The following is a 23,289-nucleotide window of genomic DNA, read 5'->3' on the forward strand; positions in this document are numbered from 1 at the left end:
TTTTAAAAACACCAATCAAACATAGAAAACGCTGTAAAAACACTCCTCAACGCTGACCAGTGCTAATGAACGTTTCTGAAATAGCTCTTTTCCCAGTGGTGTACTGTTCTGCTATCTCCAGACCGCTGTAAGCAATTCTATAAAAAAAAAAACTCTCTCGTTCCGTGCCCGCGTTACCGGTTAAATAGTGTGATATTGACCTATTTACAATAACTGGGGGTAATCTACCGTCACGGTATGCCGAACCGTTTTCAATTGATAAAAAAAAAGTTGTTGAATACACGGATATTTAAGTATTATATACTACCTATATTCAGATTATAAGGATTTTAGATATTTAAGGTTAGTGAATTCACCGATTTTTCACCTGGTAGACAAAATGAAAGTACTTCATTTTTCCATTCTATTAATTTAAAAGAAATCGGATTGAGCTAACGTGACAATGATCATATTTACATTAATTAGATCCAGAAACTTTCGTACAAATCCCGAATTCTCTTATAAATTTAAAGATATAGTTTTTCACCTTAAATTATATTGATGTCAAATACTAGGACATATGCGTATTTATAGGCTTGTTTTTAGGTCAGTGTTAAGGTCAGCGATGTTTTGCTATGGAACGCCGCAGCTGTCTTATGTCGGGAAATTTCATGTTATCATGTCAGGGTGTGGTCTTAACTTGTCAAAACAGTGCTTTATTATGTTAAAAAAAAATATGCATTCATGTCAAAGTATGGTGTTAACTTGTCAGAACAGTGTTTGATTATGTTCACTAGTCATGTTATCTTCTCAAAGAAGCGTGGTGTTAACCTATCAAAACAGTGTCTTATTATGTTAAAAAACTATACTATCATATCAGAGTGAGATTTAATTTGCCCAATTAGAGTCTTATTATGCCAAAAAGCTATGTTAATATGTCAAAGTTATGTGTGGCGTGTTATTATGTTAAAAAAGCTAGACAAGATCAAATGATACTTTAACAAGATAACATAGGTTTGTGACACAATAATACCGTGTTCACACTAGCAGAACGGTTTTATTTTTATTAGGCACTAATTGGCTATAATTGGTATTTGACATTCAAACCCCATCAAAATATAATCTAGTTTGCGTCCACACTAGGCAAAGAAATGTGGTTTAAATATATACATGCAATGTTAGAAGTTAACAAATATCTTGCAATAAGCAAAAAAGGTTACAAAGAATTGAGGCTAACAGAAACAAGAAGGGGTGATCAATATTTAAACTTCTGTGTTCATCTAAGAATTTCTGTTCATTCCATCTATTGTCCATTTTGAGCATCAGTATGACTCCATATCGCAATTTAATGTTTTTGTTTCAACAACAGTCCAATTACTTTTGCCAGCCACAGCATCAATTGTTTGATACAAAAGAGAAACACATGGTATTCTTCCTGCAAAAGGTAAGATCTGTGGATTTGGGATTGTAAAACCAGTTATAACCCACATTTGCGTTCACATTTGTAAAATAATGTAGCATTACTTTTTAATGTAGTATTAAAACCACCTCCCGAGGTAGTTTTAATGCTACATTACAGAAACCACTTGACCTTTACAAAATTCACGTTTTACACCACATATAGTGTGGACGCAAACGAGTTTAAAAAATAAACCCAAGTTAATGTAGGATTAAAAACGTAGTCTGAACACGGTATAAGACACTGTTTTTTACAAGTTAACACCACATTTTAACATCGATGGTAAAAACTCGAAACTATGATGATGAAAACACGATTTTTTCCGTGTTTTCATCATCGTTGTTTCGACTTTTCACCATCGTGGTTTCGTTGTTTCGACTTTTTATCATCGTAGTATCATCCTTTCGTGCATTGGGTGTAATTTTACGCGGCGATGGCCCTAACGTTGTTCCGACTTTTCAATATCGTGGTTTCGAGCGTTATTTTACATTTAAGCTCAGTAACATTCCATAAACTTATTAAAAATTAAACAAGACAAAGTAAAAACTTTTTACTCAACATTATAATCTATCAACTGCAACAAGGACACGACGGTTTATTTTTAGACCAGTAGAGTTAATTGACAGGGATATAATGTTATAGAGAACCTCCCATAAACTCTTGCTGGTATACTGCAGCCTTACATTCTTTGTTCAAATATATCATTTGAGAGAAATTTATATATTTTCCCCGAGCAGATTAAAGTGTATGCACGTAGATCTACATGACCAGTGTACGCATAGGCATTCGGCACATTTGTTTGGACAATAATGATGCTCTATATAATAAAAATATGTATAGATAGTCCAGCTGTCCACTGATTTTTTTTTTTTCAAATAATTATATATAGCATCATTAGTGGCCATACAACGTGCCGAGTGCCTATGATTAAAATGGTAAATGAAAGTTAGTGCGCATGATCAACAGGAAGTCGAAACAACGATGGTGAAAGGTTGAAACTATGATGGTGAAAAGTCGAAACCACGATGAAGAAGTCAAAACAACGAAACCACGAAGATGACAAGTCGAAACAACGATGGTGAAAAGCTGAAACAACGAAGATGAAAAGTCAAAACTACGATGATAAAAGGTCGAAACTATATCGCATTTTCACTATCGTTGGTCCGTAATTTCGAGTTTTCACCATCGTAGTTTCGACTTGTCATCTTCGTGGTTTCGTTGTTTCGGCTTTTCATCATGCGTTCGGGCTTATGTGTTTTATTTTACACAGCGATGTCCCTAACGGGACACCGTACTTTGATCATACATTATATTAAAAACTTAAAAAAAAAAAGATATAAACGCAATTCTTCATATACTTAAATTTACCAGATATAAGAGTTTATGAATTCACAAAACTCTACGCTTAAAGATGAAAATTTAAAAAATAAAATACATAAAAAATAGCGACTCCTTCGGATATCGAACCCACGCTCACAAAATACGAACATTACAATGCATCTATTTTATAAGTATACTTATATTACCTAAATAATGGACCGTTCCATTATCAAAAGTACAAAAAGTTCACTGACCTAAACACAAACTACATGCACTATGGTATACTAGTAAGTAGTATTTATTCTCTACATTTTCATCTTGAGCATATTGCGTGAAATAATGTGGATTTTTTAGGTTAAGTGCGTGTGCTTATCATAGTAACTGTAGACTCTAACTCCAGGAACCCACCGTCACAGCTGATATAACTACAGATACCGCCAATGAAGCATTATGAATGGTATTTCGCATTTGAATGAAATTTACTTTCTCATGACAATAATAATGATAAACAATATTTACAAAATAACATTAAACTTATTAAATGAACATAATTACAACTCAAACTTTTTCAATGAAAAAAAAAACAAACAAACGTCGCCGGGGATTTGAACTCCACCTGCAAACCTGAAAGGCCGCGCCACTTTAGTGTTTATAGTAGGCAGTAATAGTGCATAATCTAAATAACGTAAAGCAAATCATGCTGATTCCCCTTACCGTCAGACGAGTCTATAAATTGAACTTTCAAGCGTCCAAATCAAACTATACAACATCTGGATGGTTTGTCTAGGAATGAAAAGTAAATAAATTAAAGTTCCTGATTCCGATTGTTAAGCTTCGAAAGTTGAATGAGAGAGTCTGTGTTTTTACATCTGTATAGACACAGGGGTCACAAATTTCATCAATAATACTCTAGAAGTCTATCTTTCAATATATCCCTGATATATTTGTTTATTATTATTCTAGATATGAATGGGGGTATTATTTTAAAAGATAGACTTCTGGTGTCTTATACGCCTGTGTTTTAAGGTTTAGATCCCAAATTAGATTGTTCTGCTGCGCCACCCAATGATCATTTGCAACCCAGTCATTTCAAATCAGAATAAATGCGGTATTTTGTATTTATTTTAAAATTATTCCGGCCCGTCTCGACGGAGTGGTATTACGATTGGACAACGAAAAAGAACGAAGCCATTGAATCCCGTTGAGGCATATTTTAATTATGCCCCAACATTTATGTAGGTGATATACAGCGTAAGTGCTGTCCACGTACGTACCAATCTTGTGTATCCAACTCCTCCAAAACTATTAGTCTGATTTTCTTCAAACTTTCGCAGGTGAACAAGCTTGATGTGCGGATGACCGGAATAAAAAGGGAATTTTTGCCGTGACTACTTTTACCACAGTTATGGCCCTTAGATACCTTTGCCATAAAGAAACTAGAGAAAAATCTTGTTTGTCCTTAATTGATGTGAAGATGACCATAAATAACTGACTTTTTGTGTGTGGCCATTTTTCTAGAATCGTTGCCGTTTATTAATTTTACAAAATAGGCCAAAGTGGAGAAATTTGAGGAATACAACTTCTCATAGACTTTTTGAAGGAATGGATTCAAAGTTGATCAGATGCACAGCCATGTCTGAATATGACCATAAAGGATGAGCTGTGACCATTTTACCAGTGTTATGACACTTATGCGGGGACATACGTGTTCTATGGACACAATAGGAGCGATCGCCCTGACGTCACGCATCAACACCTGTTTATCTGGTGGTAGGCAAAACAACATGTTTTACATCGTTTGTGTATAGGATCGGAATTTTCAATTTTTAATAACTTTTTCGTTCATTTATGGATTTTAAAAATTCAAAAAGTTTTGAATTGCTTACGATTTTCATATTCAAATATCTTTTGAAAATGATTAACCGTTTTAAATGACATATGATTTTAATAGCGGCGTAGCGATGATCCAACTTTTAGAAACAAAACACTGTAAGTTCAGCGTTCATAATTAATCCATTTTATATCAAAATAATAATTAAAAGTTATCAATAAATTGCTTGTTTTATATCCTTTCCATTGATCAAAACATTATTGATATCATTTGTGTTTTAAGAAGAAAAACATCACTGTTAACAAAAAAACATTGACGCTCGGCGTCTGCCCACCCGATATATGTCTTATCAGTTCTAAAAATAGAATATACAACGGATTTGTATACAACCACGATCTGTCCTATTCTAGTTGAGATTGCGAGATTGAGAACCAGTGTCGTTTGAGAAACCGAAAGGATTTTCATCTTTGCGACTTACAAATCATTCGTCGTTGACTTGTTTATAATTATATATGACAGTCTGTTGACTTGACTACTTTATTTCTGATGAAGATGTCATGAATTTTGTAATTTCTTTTTAAATACGAAATTTGAAAGTAACTGAAAACGTCAAATGGAATTCCTTTCCAATTTCTACATGATTTCAGTGAGAATACAATTTACCATACAATAAAATATTTTATGTAAGTCTCACTTCTCATGACATTTCAAGACATCCATATTCATAAAATATTCATGAAAACCTTTCTAAAAGAAATATGAGAGACTATATATTTTAAAACAAAAATACAGGGACACATAAAACATGAAATATTTACGTTTAGATGGCACTGTAATATAGGTATTAAAGGTTATCCTTTTCCAAACATCAAAGTGATGACTATTTCATATAAGATATTTAAATGGTTTTACGGTTTTATATGACCTACACAAGACATACTCATCAGTCAGCCCGAGAATAGTTCCCATTCTTACATTATACAATATTCACATACATTATACTTTAAAATAATCTGCAAGAGTTTCTGGGGGTGTGTGTCGGGGGGGGGTGGGGGGCGAGGAAGAGGGGGTGGAATGAACTAGTTATTTGACTGAACATCAACCTACTCTACTTGTAACGCCTATCTAACCTTAACCTGGCCCAGTTAATTTGATATATACCCAGCAGACCTTTGGATCAGTGTGCCCATACCACGTGACTTTGACGTCATTTTCTGGCTAAGACGGCAAGCCAAATTCCGTCGATTCGATTCTTCAAAGTGGCGTAAGTTCTTTATTTCTTGATCAAATATGACCAAATAAAGCGCAGGCTAAGGAAACAATTGAGTACTTCACTCACAAGTAAACGGTTTTATCAGCAGATGAACAGTTTTGGCCTGAAAACGGGAAAACTGTTTTGTTTAGAGAAAATGAGCATGGTAAGACGGCAAGCAAGATCCCTTTTTGACAGAAAAACGGATGATTGTACACATCAGAGATGTCGCACGTATTACCGATTCACAGGAATTTAATGCCGGTTCTGTGGAAGGCCTTAATTGACAAAAATGTAGCAGAATTATTTAAAAACTTTTCAAAAATCCAAAATATGCTAAGACGGCAAGTCCGCTAAGACGGCAAGTCATTTTTTATTAGATATACCTGGTTGCACCAACTTACGTAATTCAACACTTCCGTGGTTACAGGCCGTCCATCCTTCTATCAATCCGTCCGTCAGTAACATTTTTACTATGTTTCATCAATGCTTGTGAAATAAAATAGAGAAAAGTGGAAACTTTACAGATCGCCCAACACGACAAAAACGAAAATGTTGCAGGCTCGGTTTGATTGAGCCTGTTCATGGACGGTAGTGGAAATGCATGCTACCGTTCACGCCCTCTAGCCCCGGGTTGAGCAGAACTCAACATTTACCCATGCTAAAAGTACAATAAGCAGTTAAGAGACATCCGCAGATGTATTCAAACGGCGGTGAACATGGAACCTTCAATGAACACTTACATAAAAGTTCAGTGACATTCATTGATCATCTTTCATCTTCTCCTTGAATCACTAGTGCTGGGCAAAAGAGATATGAACGGTTTATCCTCACTGTTTTCTCATTAAGGCAAAACAATTATTTTAACTTTGGACCATACACCGTTTTTGGTGGAATTACACACTATCATTGAAGCTACCATATGCATCGCCGAATGAATACATCATCGGATGTTGCTAAATTGATTGTTAGGTTGAAACCACGAAGTGGTTGAGACCTATAATTACCGTATTCCAGAGCTTGCAAAAATATCAGACTAACCATTTTCACTGAAAGACAGATTAATCCGCAGTAAGGTTTTTTGCCCGTTTCTTTCCGGGCGAATCTACAGATATTCTTATTGATGTTTTCTGAACATTGTTCTACAGTCGGTTGATATTTTCATACATATGTAAATACAATAAGGTTAAAGAATGCGTCATTTCGTATTGAAATTATGTTTTTAAGTCTGTTGATCCATCGAGCATGACTAAGTTGAAAAGCGAAGGTGTATTCCTTTAAAACAATTCAGAAAAACCGCAGACGTGACCGAAGCGCATGAAAATATGCCGTGAAAAAAATAGTTCAAAACGTATAAGAAAGATTTCTCTAGTTTAGCCTTAATACATAATGCACTCGTCAGTAATAAAACAGCATATGATCTTAATCATTTTTTCTAGTTCTATAGGATATAGATCTGCATGCGATTCTTTCTACCTGCCCTGATTCGAATGACAAGGGAGATCACTGTGTTGGAGTAAGCTAAATGATAAACTGCTTTATTTAATTTAAAAATAGATTTTCTTTCTGAATTACTTCCCTTTATTCTTACTTTATCCTTATTTTTGTACAGCTTTTATAACGACCGATTCATATTATTTATTGTTTAACATTTTACTTTATCGTTTTAATATCTCTGTAAGGCTGATGCAAAACTGAGTCAAAATATTTGTTTAAAATTCTTTTTTATAAATAATTATATCTGTAGTATATTAATTGCTACAGTGTTCCACTGTTACATGGAAAGGTACACGTTACAGGTTAAAGCCGTGCTCCGCGGCTATTCAAATTCTTTTGTGTGTATGCAACCCATGATTGCAATAGGTAACAGTTAACGGCCACGTGCCAACCTTTAGCACGCAAAACCACAGGTATTTCATGTAGAATTTCATATACAATAGACTCTATTTTGACAGACGTCACTGTTCATAGTCAGGATTTTCATGCTTTTTCAGTGACAACTCAAGGTTAAAAGGTAGGACGGGAGCAGGGCTTTAAGGAAAATGGTTGTGCTGCAAGTAGACGTCTGGTTAACTTACCTATTTGTCTCGATATCTAATGTAATAACCTATATTAATACTTACAAGATAAATAATTGACATTCCTTGCAAATCCTGAATACATTAAGATGTTAGGGGTACTTTACTATGACTTTTAACAACATTACATCAGTTCCGGATTATTATAATTGTTATTGAATTGAAAAATTTACATGAAAGTTGTCATTTTGATAAACGTTAATAAAACAGAGTAAAAGCTACAGAGTTTTTAAAATAGATTATGAAGCAAAATAGAATCAAAACAGTACATAACGAGAATTTATAGTCGGTTAAAAATCTCATCAGAGCTAATGTTACTTGTAATTTGACTTTCCGACTCAACTGATAAATCTTATCTTAGTATATCAAATGTTGATGTTTGCCTGATGTGAAGTTCCTAAGTATGTGTGCCATATAAATGAAACTGTTTGATTTCTTTTAAGCAAAATTGAATCAAAGCCTATCAACGGGGCATTTGCGTCTTCTCCCGATGATTTTCATGTGTATAGTTCTTTTTCTTATCTCAAAACTGCACGGAAGTCGAAACAGCAGGATCTTGGGGTAGATACAGGTCTAGTTTCCAGTTTGGCGGACCCCACTGACTTCTACTGTTGTTGTAGCAGGGTCGGTCGTTTGTACAAACATTTTAACAAGGTAGTGGAGTTTAAAGACAACAACCCATGAATTAAAGAAGTAGGGTTGCAACATTTTTAATGTTTTGGTGTCACGATTACTTAAGTCGTGACATCAGTACATTTTATTTTATTAGGCTCGGCTAAACAAGAAGTTGATTTTGCAGAAATGTGTAGAATTATACAACCCTTTCTCCAAGAATTGTAAAAGTCGGTGTATGTGTGGGTGGTTCCAATACTCTCGCTTTCATAGCTTTGGGTATTGTTTAATCACCCCTTGGATATGGTGCCTGCTTTTTAATTTTGTCTTTTGACTGTTCCTGTGATACGCAGGCTCCATAACCTCAGATCCCCTTCCTAAATTCCAGTTTGTTTAGTTCTGCCCATTGTTTTCTCGTTTGGGGCAAACCCTTTATTTTATCTGGGGACCAAACGCCGCTCTTCATGGAATTACACGCCTCAACACGTGTATCATTGAAGGTTCCATGTTCATCATAGTTTGAATACATCTGCGGGTGTCTCTAAATTGCTTTTTGTACTTTTAGCATGGGTAAATGTTGAGTTCTGCTCAACCCGGAGCTAGAGGGCGTGGACGGTAGCATGCATTTCCACTACCATCCATGAACAGGCTCAATCAAACCAAGCCTGCAACATTTTCGTTTTTGTTGTGTTGAGCGACCTGTGGAGTTTCCATATTTCTATTTTAATATGTGATATCGTGTTAAATTTTGGGGGAAAAAATAAGATTTTTCTATTCTACTCAATACTTTGAACACAGCTACATAGAAATACTTTTTAAAGCATGTCTTCTTGCTTATAGACTGAGTTATGAATAAGATTCTTATTTTTCAAAACATTATTCTATATATCTGAAAATTGTGTTTTTGATTTGTGGAAGTCGACAAAATGACTCTTCTTAATAAGTAGCCTTATTTTTTAATACATAACGATTTGTCAAGAAAACATTCACTCAAACATTATATGTACAACAGACTTGTGAACATATAAAGTAGTATTGAGTAGGTCAAAAATGTGTATTATTTGTTGTTGCCTGCTGCTAACTTTATATTTGTTCTTTAGTTTTCGAAACGTTATAACATACTTTAATCCAAAGACCGACACGCAGAGGTACATCCAAGATGGTATACATGTGTAGCTTTTGAATTCTTAACCTTTCTAGAACAGTTCTCACTTATATGCCAATCCTGCTAGAGCAAATCATAATTCTCGTTTAATTTATCTATTAAGCCTCACAATTTAGCAACTGTACCAAAAAAAAAAAAAAAAAAAAAAAGCATATAACGTACAATGTAGTTCAAAACATCATATGACTTCACTTATATAACGGTTCTTTGATGTTTTCCTATAGTTTTGGCAAGAAGTAGAATGATCTACTATTGGTAAACATCCAATGACCGCTTGTAGAGAAGTGCGACTCCATAGACGATATTACTATAAAAAATGACTTGCCGTCTTAGCGGACTTGCCGTCTTAGCGTATTTTGGATTTTTAAAAAGTTTTTAAATAATCCTGCTACATTTTTGTCAATTAAGGCCTCCAACAGAGCCGGCATTAAATTCCTGTGAATCGGTAATACGTGCGACACCTCTGATGTGCACAATCATCCGTTTTTCTGTCAAAAAGGGCCATTGCTTGCCGTCTTACCATGCTCATTTTCTCTAAACAAAACAGTTTTCCCGTTTTCAGGCCAAAACTGTTCATCTGCTGATAAAACCGTTTACTTGTGAGTGAAGTACTCACTTTTTTCCTTAGCCTGCGCTTTATTTGGTCATATTTGATCAAGAAATAAAGAACTTACGCCACTTTGAAGAATCGAATCGACGGAATTTGGCTTGCCGTCTTAGCCATAAAATGACGTCAAAGTCACGTGGTATGGGCACACTGTGGATTGTACACCAAGGTTCCAAGGTTGGTCTAATCTATACAATAATTATTAAAGTAGGGAATTCTTCTCTATACCTACATACTTCCTGATTAATTTATTTATAGGTAAGGTCGCAGAACGTCAATGAAAATCAATTCATACCATTTTAGAGAATGTAATTTAAAGGAAAACATTTCTGTATTTAGGTTACATCACACTAATTCAGTTCCATATTTATTTCATGTAAACAAAAATATGTAGACCTCATTGTTCAGTACTTTAGAGCATTTCAATGATATAACAACCATATATAACCAATTAGTATAACATGTCTTCTAATCTTATTAAAAATAAAAAAATATCGAGATGTTGTTTACATGTAAGAAACATAATCTGTTCTGGACTGATTACACCAAGCCGGAAGTGAAGTAGTTCAAAATGTAGTTCCATGCTGTTTATGAAATCCGGTATAATGAATGAGTCATACGAGGATGTGACAGTTATATTTTTGGTTTAGTTTTATTGCTAGAGCATTTTTATTGTGAATTTTCTTGAATAAGTTTTATTCTTTGAGAAAATGTCTACATACGCGTAATTGCTAAACGGCTATTTTCATGCGAGCATTTTAAGAGGGTGATGTTTCTCAGAACAGATTTTTGTTTCTTATATGTAACATAACATGTCTTTAATAAGAAGACGTGTCATATTAAATGACCATATATGGTTTTCATATCATTGAAATGCTTTAAAGGGCTGAAAAATGAGGTCTGGATATTTTATTGTTTTTATGAAATAAAGAAGAAACTGAATTGGTAGAATGTAACCTTCTGAAAAACAACACCCTCTGAAAATGTGACCAAGCAAAAACGCGTATGTAGACATTTTCTCAATGAATAAAACTAAAACCTACAAATTCACATTGAAAAAGGTCTAGATCGTTTCTCAATACAATAAGCAGCAAAACATAGCCGAACAGCGGCATCCTTATATGCCCAATACATATGTAATTACCGTATTTCATCAACAACAAGGAACTACATTTTGAACTACTTCACATATATAACACTGAGAAATAAATTCCTATTTGGCGTAAACAGTCCTTTAGAATACCTTATATTTTGACGTGATCTTACCAAAGAAAAAAATCTTACTAGATTAACACTGGAATTACAAAAATAAACCTATCAAAGTCCAATACAATGAGATCAACATATCTAAACTAAATAAAACCGTTGGCCAATCAGAGGAGGCGAAAAAAGATTTTAAAGGCAGAAAAAAATTATTTCTCAACAATTACCCGGTTTCAATAAAACAATAGAATCGTCTAAATTGTAATTGCATTGGAAAATTGAGAACCAACTATTGCAATATAAAAACCCAAAGAGACTCTAATTCTATTTTATGAGACTGCTCAATGGTATCCCTTTATTTTGTACTTCACAGATCTTTCAGTCTTAGTTATGTTTAGCTTAGCAAACAGGCCACTGACTAGTTTTTATAAAAAGATAACCTTGTTTTAATTTACGAGAAGTTTTATCTCCTTTAAAAAACAATTATCAAAAGGTTGAGCTAAAGCAATCTTTTAACACCTTTTCTTACTATCTACACAAATGTTGTCGCCACTATACCCTTACCTCATCGAAAATGTATTTTATTAATTGCTGCAGACCTAACGGATGGATTTTCTTTTCTGGTTTTAGCTCACTTGAGCACGAAGTGCTTATGGAGAGCTTTTAGAATCATTGGATGTCCGTTCGTCCGCCCATCTGTTGTCCACAATTTCTTTAAAGAACATCTCCTAATCCACTATGCCAGTTTAAATCAAACTTCACAGGAATGTTCCGAACTATGTTCCCCTTTCAGATTTCTTCGAATATAGGTCATCCATGCAGAATCTGGTTGCCATGGCAACCAAAATGAAAAAACCTGGAAAGTCTTCCCCTCAGAAACCGTTGGCCCAACTTCGAAAAACTTTCACAGAAATATTCCTTTGGATACCCTCTTTTAAAATCCTTCAAATCATTCTGTTTCAATAAAAACATGGCCACAAGAATGCAAGACTATGCTGTTTCCCTATATGGAACAATTTTAAAAACTTCTATGAAATCAAAATAATTTCACAGCAGTGTACCTCTGTCAAATTCCTCTAATCATTCTGTTTCGTTAAAAGTCTTGACTGTCACGGGGCGTAGCTATTTACCCTACATGGCTATGTGGAAAAATTTAAAAATCTTATCCTGCGACACCGCAAAATAATTTAACAAAACTGACCCTTGGGATTGTCTGCCAAACCTTTTCATGCCATGTTGATTTGTTGAAAACATAGCTGCATGGTGCGGGTCTAGTTTTTTTTTCTATATGGCTATACGGAACACTTAAAAAATCGTCTCCTCTGAAACTACTGGTCCGACTTCAAAAATTTAAAAAATTACAACTTCAAGTTTCTAACCCATGATTCCCCTCTCCCATCCTACTACCACAAAACTTTCTTTAGTTTTGTGTATTTCTTGATAATGTCTCTTAGTATCGCCTCATCACCTTCCCCCCCCCCCCCCCCCCACCCCCCTCCCCCTATCATCCCGCCAGTTTTTATCATTTTTTCTATTTACGTTTTCGTGGTGTCCTAGGTTATTATCCCCACCCCACACACATTACCCAACCACATTTTTTTGTTCTTATCTTGTTGTCGGACAACACTGGCCCTATTTCAAAATAATTTCACAGATATTTTCTTTGTATGACCCTCTACCAAAACTATTCAATCATGCTGTGAAACTCAGATGACGATCTAAGGCTACCGTCGGCCTTCTTTTTTAATCCAGGAGCAGATATGGGCAAGCTATTTGAAATCAGTGACCGATACCATAAGTGTTACAATACAATTCAAGAGAAATACATGTAGAAATGTCAATTCAATTCATTAAAGGAGATTGTGTGGCACCTGCGTCAAATGATCACCTCATCATTAGGATGTGCAGAACTCATGTCAGACATATTGGCTCAAGGTCAAGGTCACAAATCAAGGTCAAAGGTTTTAGCCTTCCATTATGTGTCCGCTCTGTATTTCCTAAACCCCTTGAAGGATTTTCATGAAACTTGGATCAAATGATCACCTCATCAAGACAATGTGCAGAACTCATGAGCCGTGTTGACTCAAGTTCAAGATCACAACTCATGGTGAAAGGTTTGAGCGTTCCATTTTGTGTCCGCTCTGTATCTCCTAAACCCCTTGAAGAAGACTTGATTGTAATATTCCCCTTATCAAGATGATGTGCAGAACTCAAAATTCATCCATGCCAGCCCAAGGTCAAGGTCACAACTCAAATGTTTGAGCCTTCATTTTCCTGTCCCCTCCTTTTCTGTTAAACCACTTAAAGAATTTTCTTGAAACTTTGGCCAAGTGTTCACCTTATTGAGATGGTTTGTAAAACCCATGAGTCAGCCGTGCAGGCTCAAGGTCAAGGTCACTATGAAATATACTTAACAACGTCAATGCTTCCACCCAATACCATCAACCCTTTCACTATCCATAACAGCGGCGGGGGATATAGCTGTCTTTCAGACTGACTGCCTTATTAGAAATTGACTTGTTCCGAATTTAATGTATCAGTGTGAACTTAACCAAATTTCCGTAACATGTGAGCATTAAAGGTGGTTAAGCAGATTTTCGTCAAGTAACGGCTTTGTTTTAAACTTTGACATCTGACTGTACTCATTTTTCACTTTGTGCTTTATACAAGTTAGAATTTTACTTGAGGTTCTCTTAAAACTTGATTTTCCAAAACAGGATAGGGTAATTTTAGCATAAGTATGAATTTGATAAACATACTTTGGAATGATATAGAAATGAAACAGATATAAGACTTGTTGTATTATTTTGTTAAAGATTTGCATTTACTTCTACATATTTAGCTGAACTTCATTGAAAATGTTTGAAAACTATTATTTTACATTCCTTTGCCTATCTTGTTTGCACAACCAAAATAATTTGGAAATGATGTATATCAAGGGCCACCTGAACCGATTAATAGCGCCCATGTAAATAAAAAAAAGTCATCTAAATTTACATTTGCAAGATATAATGCTCTTAACGTCAATATTTTAGTACAATCTGAATTACATTCCTGCATCAATAAATCACCTGGTTTATATTGAATGGTCCTAAAATTCATCGACTGATAAATCTTGAATAGCGGCGACAGAAGCTCAAATATGGCCTGAATCCTAGTCTGGTTACCGACTAGGTAATCTTTTTGATTTTTTCTCTTATCTTGGTTCTGATTATCTTGTGTTTTGAGAAGAAAAGGGACATAATTTTTAAAAATTTGAAGAGCCTCAGGAGTTATCTCCTGTGAACAAAACATAGGGTCTGAACTCATACAAGCAGGCTAAGTACTTATCCGTATTACTGGTACAGTGGAACTTCCGAAAACCGGACCTTCTAAAAACCGGAAGCCTTTGAAAACCGCATTTTACAATATGGACTTTTAACTGCACTCATGTCTTTTTTTTCAACAGGTTTCACCATTTCATCATTTGAGTAAAAACCAGAAATGGGTGCAGGAGAAGGAAACCTTGCAGTCAGCTCGCGTACATTCTATGGATCAAAATGTAAGTGGCACCGAAAACTTAACACTCCTTTAGCAGCAATATTATACCTCATTGATTTTCAGTAGTGTTGTTACGATTTCTGCGTGGCTGTATCTTCAGTAAAAAAAAATTGGCTCCAGCATACCCGTGCCAGGACCATCATTTCAGAGTTTTTGAACTAACTAGTTAAAAACAAAAAAACTTCAAACACATTTTTACTGTTCATAGGATCGTTTTGATTAAATATGATTATTGTTAGTTTTTCACCACCTTCGTTTTCCTGTGATCATTAAAGATGTGTATAAAACGATGTTTCTTTCCTAAACAGCGTCTATAAACCTACCTTACAGTGCGCATGCCCTGTCGATAAACCAACCTCTCAGAAAAAGCGCCCTGTCGATAAACCTACCTCGCAGAAAAGTGTCCTGCCGATAAACCTAGCTCTCAGAAAGAGTGCCCTGTCGATAAACCTACCTGTTAGAAAGAGTGCCCTGTCGATAAACCTACCTCTCAGAAAGAGTGCCCTGTCGATAAACCCGCCTCTCAGAAAGAGTGCCCTGTCCATAAACCAACCTCTCAGAAAGAGCGCCCTGTTGATAAACCAAACTCTCAGAAAGAGCGCGCTGTCGATAAACCAACCTCTGAGAAAGAGCGCCCTGTCGATAAATCTACCTCTCTGACCGAATGCCCTGTCGATAAACCTGCTTCTCAGAAAGAGTGCCCTGCTGTTAATCCCGCCTTTCAGAAATCTACCTAAGAGGGAGTGCCGTGTAAAGTCTCACACGAAGAGGTTATGTCCTGTCCATAAATCATCCTCTCAAGAGGAGTGCCCTGCCATTAAAACCCACCTCTCAAAGGGAGTGCCCCATATATCCACCACTCAAAGGGAATGTCTTGCCGATGAACTCGCCTCTCAGACGGAGTGTCCTGTCGATAAATCCGTCATCCACAGGGAAGGCTCAGAGTGCAAAAGGGTCGCCAAAGTTTGTTTGAAGTCTTTAACACTTTGGTCGAAATCATCTACCGGTATTACCTGCCGTAAAATATGTTCGAGAGATCGGTTGAAAACACAACATTGACCGAATCCCTTTTGTACATATGATTCGTCTTTGTAGAGGAATTGTCGTAAAATTGTCAATTTGTTCGACTAACTTTCATTGTTTTCAGAGGAATTGTCGTAAAATTGTCAATTTGTTCGACTAACTTTCATTGTTTTTATTTGTTTCAGTTCTGTTTTACCTTCTTGTTGCAATTCATGTGATATGGTTTGGACTTGGGGTGGCGAAAATTGTTATTGGTGAGTAAAACAAATGGATAAATGTAACGAACAGACACTAAAACACAAATGTTGACTACATACTAGCTCTACATATAAATCCCGCACGATAAATCAAACGATAACATGTTTGATAATTATGATTTTTCTTCATTAAAACGTTTCAGTACAGAAAATAGTTTTGTATAACATTACAGTATGCACTTAACTTCTATCATTGACATCCTTTTTGAGTTCAACGATGCATGAGAACCATAACAATATCACGATAATATAAACATGTTGCCGTTTGAATTATCGTGCGGGAATAGTACTTGCTATATTTGTATGTTTTGCTCTGGCCAGGTCGTAGTTAGCTCCGTATGGATAGGTTCACGTAAGTTTCCGATACACAACACATAACACCATTTCATTTTCACAGTTGGCTACGTACACATTTTGTTCAATTTTAGTAATGTTTTGAATTTCGAAAGTACTTAATTGTGCGGAACAAACTACTTACATAAAGAGAAGATCGCAACTCTGGAAAACAAACGACGGTTGTAAACTGGCTCTATATGTGGAGTCCTGTGGCCGAGTGGTTAATGCCGCAGGTTTCAAATTACTAGCCTCTGCACTTGTCCCAGCTGCTCAGGTTGGTGATTCTACCAAGATGTCCGCCCGTGCCTGAAATAATTGACGGAGGAGCACCTAGGGTCTTCCTTGACCATCAAAAACGGGAAGTCGCCATATGACATGAAACTGTGTCAAAGGTCGTAACGTTAACCCAACAAATCGAAACAAAAAGGTTCATTAATTCAAAAGGAAATGATATGTTTGTTTAGATATAATACAAAATCATTTTGCTGTGGACATAAGTGTATTTGTAAACGGTAAAATGCAATGATGCACGATGTTTTCAGGTGCAATGTACATCAACGACTGTGACCGGGAACCGATGATTCCAATCTGGCTAATTGTGGACGCCATCATACCTCTCGCCTTCGTCATCGGCTTTGTACCTCATTATAAAGAAGATAGCAGTATGAAGAAGTTGGGACTTGTGTGCCTGGTGATAGCGATTATTTTGTCTATTGGATGGTCAGTTTGTGGTAATGCGTGTTATATTAGCCTATTTTAGTCTTAATTCTCAATTCAAATGTGAAGATGCTATATTAGCTGTATTTAGTCGCATTTTAATTGTGAAGGTCACAGATAAAAGATTTCAAAATGTATTTTCAGCAATCTTTAAGATGTCAGCTCAACAAGCTGTTGTTTGATCATAAGTAAGCGGTACTGTATATTTGCAAAATGCATTAATAACATTTTAAGACACCAGGGTTTATCAGTCATGTTAAGCGATGCTTTCGACAAAGTGAATATCGTATGTTCTAAACAACATATACATTTTAATATAAATAAAGGTGCCGTCGCCTTCATCTATCCAAACTGGAATAAGGAAGAAGGGAACTGTGACACAGTGGTTGCGAAATTTTCCTTCGCTGCAATTACCATTAATTGGTGCATAATTTGGATGTGGAGCAATCTAGCTGGTCGGATGCTGTACTTTGGATGTCGCTAGAAGGAACAGAAAAAGGTAAATATATTACCTTGTGACCAACAAAATTAGCATCGGTTATCATAGAAGCTTAAGGTTTCCGTAGGTCATTATTAACCCTTATCATGCTGGACACAATTGATTCAGTCTGATCATGATCTGCATTGTTCGCAGTTCAGTCAGTATCTTTTTTTTTTTTAGCTCATCTGTCACAAAGTGACAAGGTGAGCTTTTGTGATCGCGTGGCGTCCGTCGTCCGTCGTCCGTGTGTGCGTCCGTCAGTCCGTGCGTAAACTTTTGCTTGTGACCACTCTATGGGTCACATTTTTCATGGGATCTTTATGAAAGTTGGTCAGAATGTTCATAATGATGATATCTCGGTCAAGTTTGAAACTGGGTCACATGTGGTCAAAAACTAGGTCAGTAGGTCTAAAAATAGAAAAACCTTGTGACCTCTCTAGAGGCCATATTTTTCATGAGATCTTCATGAAAATTTGTCAGAATGTTTACCTTGATGATATCTAGGTCAAGTTCGAAACTGGGTCACATGGGGTCAAAAACTAGGTCAGTAGGTCTAAAAATAGAGAAACCTTGTGACCTCTCTAGAGGCCATATTTCTCATTGGATCTTCATGAAAATTGGTCAGAATGTTCACCTTGATGATATCTAGGTCACGTTTGAAACTGGGTTACGTGGGGTCAAAAACTAGGTCAGTAGGTTAAAAAATAGAAAAACCTTGCGACCTCTCTAGAGGCCATATTTTTAAATGGATCTTCATGAAAATTAGTCAGAAGGTTCATCTTGATGATATCTAGATCAAATTCAAAACTGGGTCACATGGGGTCAAAAACTAGGTCAGTAGGTCTAAAAATAGAAAAACCTTGTGACCTCTCTAGAGGCCATATTTCTTAATGGATCTTCATGAAAATTGGTCAGAATGTTCACCTTGATGATATCTAGGTCAAGTTCGAAACTGGGTCACATGCGGTTAAAAACTAGGTCAGTAGGTCTAAAAATAGAAAAACCTTGTGACCTCTCTAGAGGCCATTTCTCAATGGATCTTCATGAAAATTTGTCAGAATGTTCACCTTGATGATATCTAGGTCAAGTTCGAAACTGGGTCACGTGTGGTCAAAAACTAGGTCAGTAGATCTAAAAATAGAAAAACCTTGTGACCTCTCTAGAGGCCATATTTTTCATGGGATCTTTATGAAAATTTGTCAGAATGTTCAACTTGATGATATCTAGGTCAAGTTCAAAACTGGGTCATGTGCGGTCAATAACTAGGTCAAAAGATCTAAAAATAGAAAAACCTTGTGACCCCTCTAGAGGCCATATTTTTCAAGAGATCTTCATGAAAATTGATCAGAATGTTCATCTTGATGATATCTAGGTCAAGTTCGAAACTGGGTCACGTGCGGTCAAAAACTAGGTCAGTAGGTCTAAAAATAGAAAAACCTTGTGACCTCTCTAGAGGCCATATTTCTCAATGGATCTTCATGAAAATTGGTCAGAATGTTCACCTTGATGATATCTAGGTCAAGTTCGAAAGTGAGTCATGTGCGGTCAAAAACTAGGTCAGTAGGTCGAAAAATAGAAAAACCTTGTGACCTCTCTAGAGGCCATTTTTTCATGAGATCTTCATGAAAATTGGTGAGAATGTTCACCTTGATGATATCTAGGTCAAGTTCAAAAGTGGATCACATGCCTTCAAAAACTAGGTCGTTAGGTCAAATAATAGAAAAACCTTGTGACCTCTAGAGGTCATATTTTTCAATGGATCTTCATGAAAATTGGTCGAAATTTTTTATCTTGATGATATCTAGGTCACATGTGCTCAAAAACTAGGTCACTATGTCAAATAATAGAAATAACGACATCATACTCAGTTCAACATTGGGTCATGTGGGGATAGGTAAGCGATTCAGGACCATCATGGCCCTCTTGTTTTGGTAAGCACCCGCTTTAACAGTTAATGGTACTGTCCAAATTGAAAGATGGGCAAGCTCATTATAGAAATTTAGCAGTGTAAGTGTTAAAACTGACTGTGTCTTATGGGTTACCATCTGTTCTAACCCGTGCTGGTTAATGCCCAATTTCAAAGTCTTGTCGTAATTATAATGTAGTGGTAAAATATAATTTATAGCATGCAGGCAAGCATATCAATGAAATTAAGTTTTAAACGTTCGGATATTACTTGTGAAAAATTGCTCGTTAATGTATTTATCACTGTTACGTGTATTTGCATCTAATACATTTGTACTGAAAAGACACGCAAACTTTATAGTTAAATGTTTGGCTTTTTTGCAGGCATATCAAATGGCAAGATATTCTGGAGGACAAGTGAACTATACGCTGTCTTATAATATATATATAACCTTGTTCACCGTGGAAGGCATTCGAAAAAAAAATCTCAAGATCTTAAAAAAGTGATCATTTTATACGAACAATAAATGATTTAGTTATATCAAAACGTACTTCGGCCATATGAGAATGAGAATATATAACTTTATTTTACCTATATAGTTTTTTAGATAATTATTATATGTAAATTATGTATTGTAGAGGGTTCATTTGTTTTAGGGATTGGCGTAAAAGTTACTCTTGACACAAAAATAGCATATACATTGTATATACAACAAAAATAAAACTGTTGCACTTCGCTATGAAATATGCAACCTTTTACGGAAACAGTGCCTTAAAGTTGGGGGCATCTTAATAATTATCCATAACATGGATTTTGACCAATATTTTAGAGCATTGGGTGTACAGAATTAGTGTGCTGAAAAGATCATTTTTACTTACTGAATAGTAGAAGACATGTGTGAAATAGGGGTTATTTTAGTCCAGATACGCGGGTCCAGATATTGTGTTACTATGGTAGTTGTGGGTGATTTTAACCCAACACAAACAACTCAGGGCGTCAAACCGTGTTGACAATCTTTCCGTGATATGATAGCTATTGTTCATTGTAAATTTTGCTTAATTTAGAAATGTGCCATTAAGTCAGTAAACATTTTGTAAAAGCCTACGCACGCTATAAAATTTTTAACCATGTTCTCTATGTCGTGTATTCCATCCTGTTACACAGAATTAGTATTTTGTTGTTTAATTTAAATTTAGCAATTTTTGCTGACATAAAAAAATCCTGTATCAAAACATACAATTATAAACAGTGTAGTTAGTAAATTAATGGAAAATTGTGTAACAGAATGGAATCTTGCTACATAGTACATTATAAAATGTTTAATGCTTATACAGTTGTTGTGTAATTGTTTTATAACCTGAGGAAAGTAAACTTGATATAATGTCCTGTTTAGGTTCATTATCTACCTCCTATATATTATTGACTTGATGAAATTCAACATACGTGTCCTGTTTAGGTTCATTATCTACCTCTTATATTATTGACTTGATGAAATTCAACATATGTGTACGGTTTATGTTCATTATCTACCTCTTATATTATTGACTTGGTGAAATTCAACATATGTGTACGGTTTATGTTCATTATCTACCTCTTATATTATTGACTTGGTGAAATTCAACATATGTGTACGGTTTATGTTCATTATCTACCTCTTATATTATTGACTTGGTGAAATTCAACATATGTGTACGGTATATATTCATTATCTACCTCTTATATTATTGACTTGGTGAAATTCAACATATTGTCCTGTTTATGTTCATTATCTACCTCTTATATTATTGACTTGAGAAAATTCAACATTTGTCCTGTTTGGGTTTATTTTCTACCTCTTCTGTGTTCAACTCAATAAATGTACAAAACAACAGTTTTGTATAAAACCGATTGGAGTGTATGGTTGTATATTGTATGGTTGTATAGTGTATGGTTGTATATTGTATGGTTGTATAGTGTATGGTTGTATAGTGTATGGTTGTATATTGTATGGTTGTATATTATATGATTGTATATTGTATGGTTGTATAGTGTATGGTTGTACATGCTACCAAAGGACCAATAATAGATTTAATAATTAAACTTTACCAGCGGCAATATTTAAATGCCATGATCTTGATATCAGTATCAGTACCACTTACCTGTAGGAGTGAGAAGTCATAGGATTATTTTAAAATGCTGCCTAAAAAAAGATATATTGTTTGTTAGTGGCCAAATTGTATTTTGTGCCGTCAGTAATGAGTGTGCCAATGGTAAAATTTCCTGGTCACCTCTAGCAACCAGAAATTGCTAGGTCAGGTTTTAAATGAAGCAAGCTAATTAGAGAGAGCATCGGGCATTTGAAAATGGTAAGTACTCTACATATTATATTTTAAATACAGTTTTGACGTAACCCTTTGTCCGTTATATATGGTTTTTTTGTTGAGTTAAACGTCACATCGACACAAAGTGAAAGAAGAACCAGGCGCCTTTCCGGGTATTATGTCATCACGGCCGGGCACCTGGGTAGAGCCACCGACATTCCGTAAGCCAGCTGGATGACTTTCTCACATGAATTATTGTACGCGAACCCACATCGGTGAGGGACAAGTAATTTGAAGTCAGTGACCTTAGCCATAACTACGGAAGCCAGTTAGTGCAACCGAATGTGGTGTGTCCTGCTGTGTCGCGCCTGTGGTATACTATGAAATGTGGTAAATATCGAGTGAAGCACCAAACTGTCGTGTGTCGCGCCTGTGGTATACTATGAAATGTGGTAAATATCGAGTGAGCACCAAATGTGTGTGTCGCGCCTGTGATACTATGAAGTGGAAATATCGAGTGAAGCACAACTGTGTGTGTGCGCCTGTGGTATATAGAAATGTGGTAATATCGAGTGAAGCACCAAACTGTCGTGTGTCGCGCCTGTGGTATACTATGAAATGTGGTAAATATCGAGTGAAGCACCAAACTGTCGTGTGTCGCGCCTGTGGTATACTATGAAATGTGGTAAATATCGAGTGAAGCACCAAACTGTCGTGTGTCGCGCCTGTGGTATACTATGAAATGTGGTAAATATCGAGTGAAGCACCAAACTGTCGTGTGTCGCGCCTGTGGTATACTATGAAATGTGGTAAATATCGAGTGAAGCACCAAACTGTGGTGTGTCGCGCCTGTGGTATACTATGAAATGTAGTAAATATCGAGTGAAGCACCAAACTGTGGTGTGTCGCGCCTGTGGTATACTATGAAATGTGGTAAATATCGAGTGAAGCACCAAACTGTCGTGTGTCGCGCCTGTGGTATGAAATGTGGTAAATATCGAGTGAAGCACCAAACTGTGGTGTGTCGCGTCACATTGTCCTGAGTTATATCGAGTGCCATGTCGAATGCCTTGCGTCCCGGTCAGAATGCTACGCAAGACAAGACACGATACGACACGCGATAATTTGACGTGAAACTATGGAAGGTCGGTGCGCCATGCTTATTGCCAAATGCCAAATGTTAAATATTAAATGCTGAAAGCCAATTCTAGCATAGCTCGATT

General features: G+C 35.9%; 1 protein-coding gene across 2 annotated transcripts; it reads left to right on the top strand.

The window, feature by feature from the left end:
- Window positions 1–186: 186 nt before the first annotated feature.
- LOC123531259 (uncharacterized) lies at window positions 187–21,654 on the top strand. 2 transcript variants are annotated; one of them, XM_053518683.1, is made up of 6 exons: window positions 187–342; window positions 14,955–15,047; window positions 16,255–16,323; window positions 17,205–17,393; window positions 17,706–17,878; window positions 20,150–21,654. In XM_053518683.1, exons 2-5 carry the CDS (start codon window positions 14,990–14,992, stop codon window positions 17,861–17,863), a joined length of 474 nt encoding a protein of 157 aa, XP_053374658.1. In that variant the 5' UTR covers window positions 187–342; window positions 14,955–14,989; the 3' UTR covers window positions 17,864–17,878; window positions 20,150–21,654. The 2 variants fall into 2 exon arrangements, with proteins under 2 accessions (XP_053374658.1, XP_053374659.1); XM_053518684.1 differs by lacking the exon at window positions 187–342 and adding an exon at window positions 10,439–10,480.
- The last annotated feature ends 1,635 nt before the right edge of the window (window positions 21,655–23,289 follow it).

This window comes from Mercenaria mercenaria, chromosome 11 (genome assembly GCF_021730395.1).
Source record: "Mercenaria mercenaria strain notata chromosome 11, MADL_Memer_1, whole genome shotgun sequence".
In the NCBI taxonomy this organism is placed as follows: Eukaryota; Metazoa; Mollusca; class Bivalvia; order Venerida; family Veneridae; genus Mercenaria; species Mercenaria mercenaria.